This window comes from Austrofundulus limnaeus, unplaced genomic scaffold (assembly GCF_001266775.1).
Source record: "Austrofundulus limnaeus strain Quisiro unplaced genomic scaffold, Austrofundulus_limnaeus-1.0 Scaffold367, whole genome shotgun sequence".
Taxonomy (NCBI): Eukaryota; Metazoa; Chordata; class Actinopteri; order Cyprinodontiformes; family Rivulidae; genus Austrofundulus; species Austrofundulus limnaeus.
The window spans coordinates 144,998-149,530 of NW_013952769.1; the positions used below are offsets into that span (position 1 = coordinate 144,998).

At 40.4% G+C, this 4,533-nt stretch overlaps 1 protein-coding gene across 2 annotated transcripts in view; it reads right to left on the reverse strand.

The window, feature by feature from the left end:
• The window catches only part of LOC106528279 (ephrin type-B receptor 3), a 95,470-nt gene that overhangs the window by 7,617 nt on the left and 83,320 nt on the right, over positions 1-4,533 (reverse strand). For both annotated transcript variants that reach the window (XM_014023412.1, XM_014023413.1), the window contains exons 7-9: positions 3,681-3,837; positions 3,395-3,503; positions 843-895 (exon numbers count right to left, since the gene is read on the reverse strand). In XM_014023412.1, the coding sequence (XP_013878866.1) occupies positions 843-895; positions 3,395-3,503; positions 3,681-3,837 (319 nt within the window). The remainder of the gene's footprint in view (positions 1-842; positions 896-3,394; positions 3,504-3,680; positions 3,838-4,533) is intronic.

Below are 4,533 nucleotides of genomic sequence, written 5' to 3' on the forward strand. Positions count from 1 at the left end.
TTATCTTATCTTATCTTATCTTATCTTATCTTATCTTATCTTATCTTATCTTATCTTATCTTATCTTATCTTAGCAGGCTTCTGCAGAACTAGAAGAGGTGATTCAGACACTGAATCAGGTGTGCTGGCGCAAAGAAACAAGTAAAAAATGCAGGATAGCGGTTCTCCAAGACCGGGACTGGACCCCACTGGTCTAAACAGTGTCAGAAGCCATTTCAATAAAAATTCCTGTTCAATTAATGTTTATTAATGTACAAATTCAATTAATTTCTAAGTGAACGTCTACAAAAATCTCTCTCTCTGGGTGGTTTTAATGATGATAATCTATGTTTGCATGCTAAGATGTTAAATAAAACAACTGTTTCGACCAAAGGAAATGTTTAGGAATTCAAGTGTTGTCGGAGACACTATTAGAATGTTTGCAAACTGGTGTCAGTGTTTAACGTAAAGCAGCTCTGCACATAATTACAACCTCACAGCACGGCTGCAGAATGCTGTTACCGTTAATCAAGATGATATTTTTTGTACAGTTATCTATCCATGTAGGGAAGAAAAATGATTTAATGTTGATACTTATGTTTATGTAATAACTCTCAAGGTTTCAGATTTGTTTACACTGAAGGATAGATGCTGAAGAAAAAGTGAGTTTATTTGATTCTTATTTTGTAAAAGTATTTCCTCTGCATGTTTTGGTTTTATTAACTCAGCTCATCCACGTGGTCCAGCTTCCTTTGATCTAGAAGCCGAACTCAAACAGGTGATTGGAAAATGGAATAAAATCTGTTTGGTTAACTGTGCTGGCATGACTCTGAGCGAAAGGAGGAAAGTGAACACAAACTCACTGTACTGCTGCAGCTTCTCAGTGTACTCCAGCTCCGACCCGCTGCGCTGCTTCCTGTAAACAAGAAGCACATGAGAGAAGTCACATTCACATCATCAGTCCAGGTCTGCCCAGGTCCACTCAACACACCTAATATCACCCACCACCTTTCATGTCAGATTTTTAAACTGACATCAGGTTGTTCTACATAAATAAGGACAGACACATGTTGTGAATAATCTCCAGAGATCTTTCAGTGTTCAGAGTATGTGCTGGTGTCAGTGGTGGGCACAGCTAACCGCAAAGTTAGCTTCACTAACCACCAAACAGCCAACTAATCTAACAAGGCTGAGTCAGGTCCTCTGGACAGGTTCTTCATTTTTCTTTTGCTGTGTTTTGTCTAAAAGACTTGCAGGTAATCTCAGACTTATAAGCAGTACCTTTATTGGATCAACCAGTTTATTGGTGACAATTAAAATTGGTTGTTCACATGCAAAAGGAGGACCATCAGCCTAATGACTGACTGTTAGTGCTCTGATAATTTGCTTCTATTCACAGAGGCCTGTTTAACAATGAGCCAGATCCTGGCCTGATGATGTTGCTCTGCTGTGCTGGGCCATCCTTTTGAACAGTGACTGCTTTGTTTCCTTGTATGTATAACTGGTCACAGTCCTTCTTTGATACTTTTGTACTGGGGGATCGGAACTTTGGGGTAAACCAGGTTTTGCTGTATGTTTTGGAGTTTAAAAATAAACGTCTCAGTTTCTCTGAAACTCCCGTAATATACGGACTGACCACCGGTCTGGGTTTGGGGTAACCTGGGGGTTAGTTGAAGTTCTGTTTGGGTTTCTTGTCTGCCCAGGTAGGATTACAGTTTTGCTACAGGGCCTATCTTGTGTGTGATTTCTCCTTCTCCCTGGCTCCTGTTTTGTTATTGGTTGTTAGCAGTTAGCACTTAGGTAACACTAATTGATAACTGCTGACTCAAGATCTGTCATTTAAACATAAAACATGTCTACCAGCATTAATCCACCGGGATAAAACCAAATAAACAGAGTGCTTTAGCAAATTTCCCTGGCCAAAACCCCAATTTATGCTCAGATTACAARAATCTGAGTAGATGAAGGTGACTGTCATTCAACCTGCTTCACATATCTTTGTCTCACAGGTCGACACAGAAAATGCTAAAGATGCTACATGCACACACATAGTACATGACAAAGATGCGCAGCTCGGCATGTGTCAGGGCATAGTGATTTTTGTTTTTGTTTAGCTGACTTAAAGTTAGTAGAACTAAACTAAGCGRAAGCTAATGGGCCTGTTAACAGTTTCCAACGTTAGCCAAAGCGCTACACTGCTAAACAAAAAATTAGCTTTGCTATTAGCTGTTAGCGGATTAGCAGAACCGTGCCCACCACTGGTTGGGGTTCACTCTCAGCTAATACCACACCAAAATTTAGCTCAGTTCGACTGTTATGACCATTTTCATGTTTGATAAGTTTGCTTAGCTGTGGCGGCCATCTTGAATCACTTTGACCGTTAAAGTGCCTGTGACGTGCATATCCATGAATACAAAAAAATCTAAAAACCAAATATTTATATTTAAGAAACTTGGCATAATACACATGATTTTATGCATTATGTCATATAACTGGCTTATTTTCTTTTGAACTTGGCTCAGTTAAAGTGAAACAGGAAGTGACATCAAAGGGGAACTCTTTGAGAAAGAAAACTCTGTTTTTTGTTTATTTGAACAATATTATTTGAACTTTGACTCTTTTTCATCTCGCTATGATAGTGATTAAAATAATCTAAAGAAACATCAGATTCTTCTCTACAGTCTGTGCTGTTAGCATTTTAGCAACGCTCTGTTTACATTCAGACATCCCCCTTTGACATCACTTCCTGTTACTACACATCCAAATATCTCAACAACCGTTCATCTTAGCGGCGTGAAATCTTTTTTACAATGTGTTAATATTGTTATCTTTCCATAAATACATTCATTTTTATTACAAAATTTGATGTCATGGGCACTTTAAAGTTAGTTATAAATGTACATCCCATTTTATTAACATCTGTCCAGTGATTCATGAGATATTTTGCTAACAGACACACAAGGCTGACTCCAGTTGTTAATCTCAAAGTTTTAAAAACTAGTGCTCAGGTTTGTGTTGGAGATGACTCTCAGCTACCCAAACACCAACGTTTAGCTCACTATCTGTAAAACTATTTGAGTTTAATCCTTTTCTGTGTTTCCTGAAATCTCTTAGCAGATATGTTTACTTAAATTTCACCAAGTGGTTCATGAGATCTTTTCCTAACTTATACACAACCACACACACAATAAAAACATTGCTCTTTYGCCTTCAGTGGCGGTCGTTAATAAAAGAAGACCAGCTCATTTTTTTCACGTCTTACTAAACACCTCGTTGGACTGAAAGCAGCTAAAGTGGCTCAAAGCGCCCACTCTTTGAAATCATCTTAAACTTTAATGAGCCTCTTTGTTCAAAGTCTAATTAACATGAGGGAAACAAGCGGCGCAGGTTGTCGGGGTAAAAATCAAACACTTACTTAAGGCAGACAACAGCAATAACCACCAAGGCAACGACGACCACCAGACCTGCGGACGCCGAGCCGATGATGAGAGGCAGCTGGTCCTGCACAGACTTCTGAGGGTCACCTGGACCACGCACACACACACACACACACACACACAAATGAACACAAAGAGAAGAGGTTAAAGGGTGCATTTTGCTGCACGTGTATTGGCCACTAATTAAGACGCTCATAAAAGCTGTAAAGTCTAAACAKTCWTYAAGCGCAGTGGATCATCGGGGAGAGGAGGGTCGGCCCGTACTGTGCAGGCTGGTGCTGAAGTCCATGGGGTTGCTGTAACGTCCGTATCCTGCAACGGTGCGAGCTCTGACCTGCACCACGTACGGCGTGGCTGACCTCAGCCCGTCCACCTTGGCAGAACTGTGCTGAGACGTGACGGTGTGAGACATCGCCTGGCCCTGGAAGGAAACGAAGAASCAGGAAATCACTGAGCTGCCGCGTCGTTTTCAGCCTCAAAGCRTGACCGAGAACAGACAACTTCAGCTTCATTGTTGCATTTTATTTGATCACTTTTATTACTGTGATTGAGTCTACTGTGGCTGGTTTTGGAAACTTTAAAAGAAAAATCTGACCTTAGAGGAAGACATAAAATGAGGATTATCATACCCCAGTGCTCGTTAATACACGCCAAAAGATTTTTGTAGCGTCACGGAAGATAAGATTTGAAGACGTCTTTATCGTATTCTGAAGTGGAGGTCAAGCTGTCCTTTTCCTGGAACAACTGTCTGCATGTTTCCTGCTCTGACGTCAGCCAGTGCCTCTCTTATCACAACTGTACTGATAAATCTGACAATTCTCACTAAGTCCATAAATATTAGTTTTATTTTTCTTCTATAGGTTATTTTTTTAAAGAGACTGGTCATTTTACAGTTGACACAGCTGGAAAAGCTGTGAATGATTATTATCTTACCTGCATTTGACTGGTCTGTTTAGCATCACACAGTTTTTTGAATATTTCTGCTGGAAGGGCTACAAGTTAGCTACTGTTATTTACACCAGAGATTCTTAACCTATGGGTCACGGCCGAGCGCCACCTTGAGGGCCTCAAAAGAACAACAGTTTTTAACTTTGGGCCACAGAGGGCCGTGGGACCG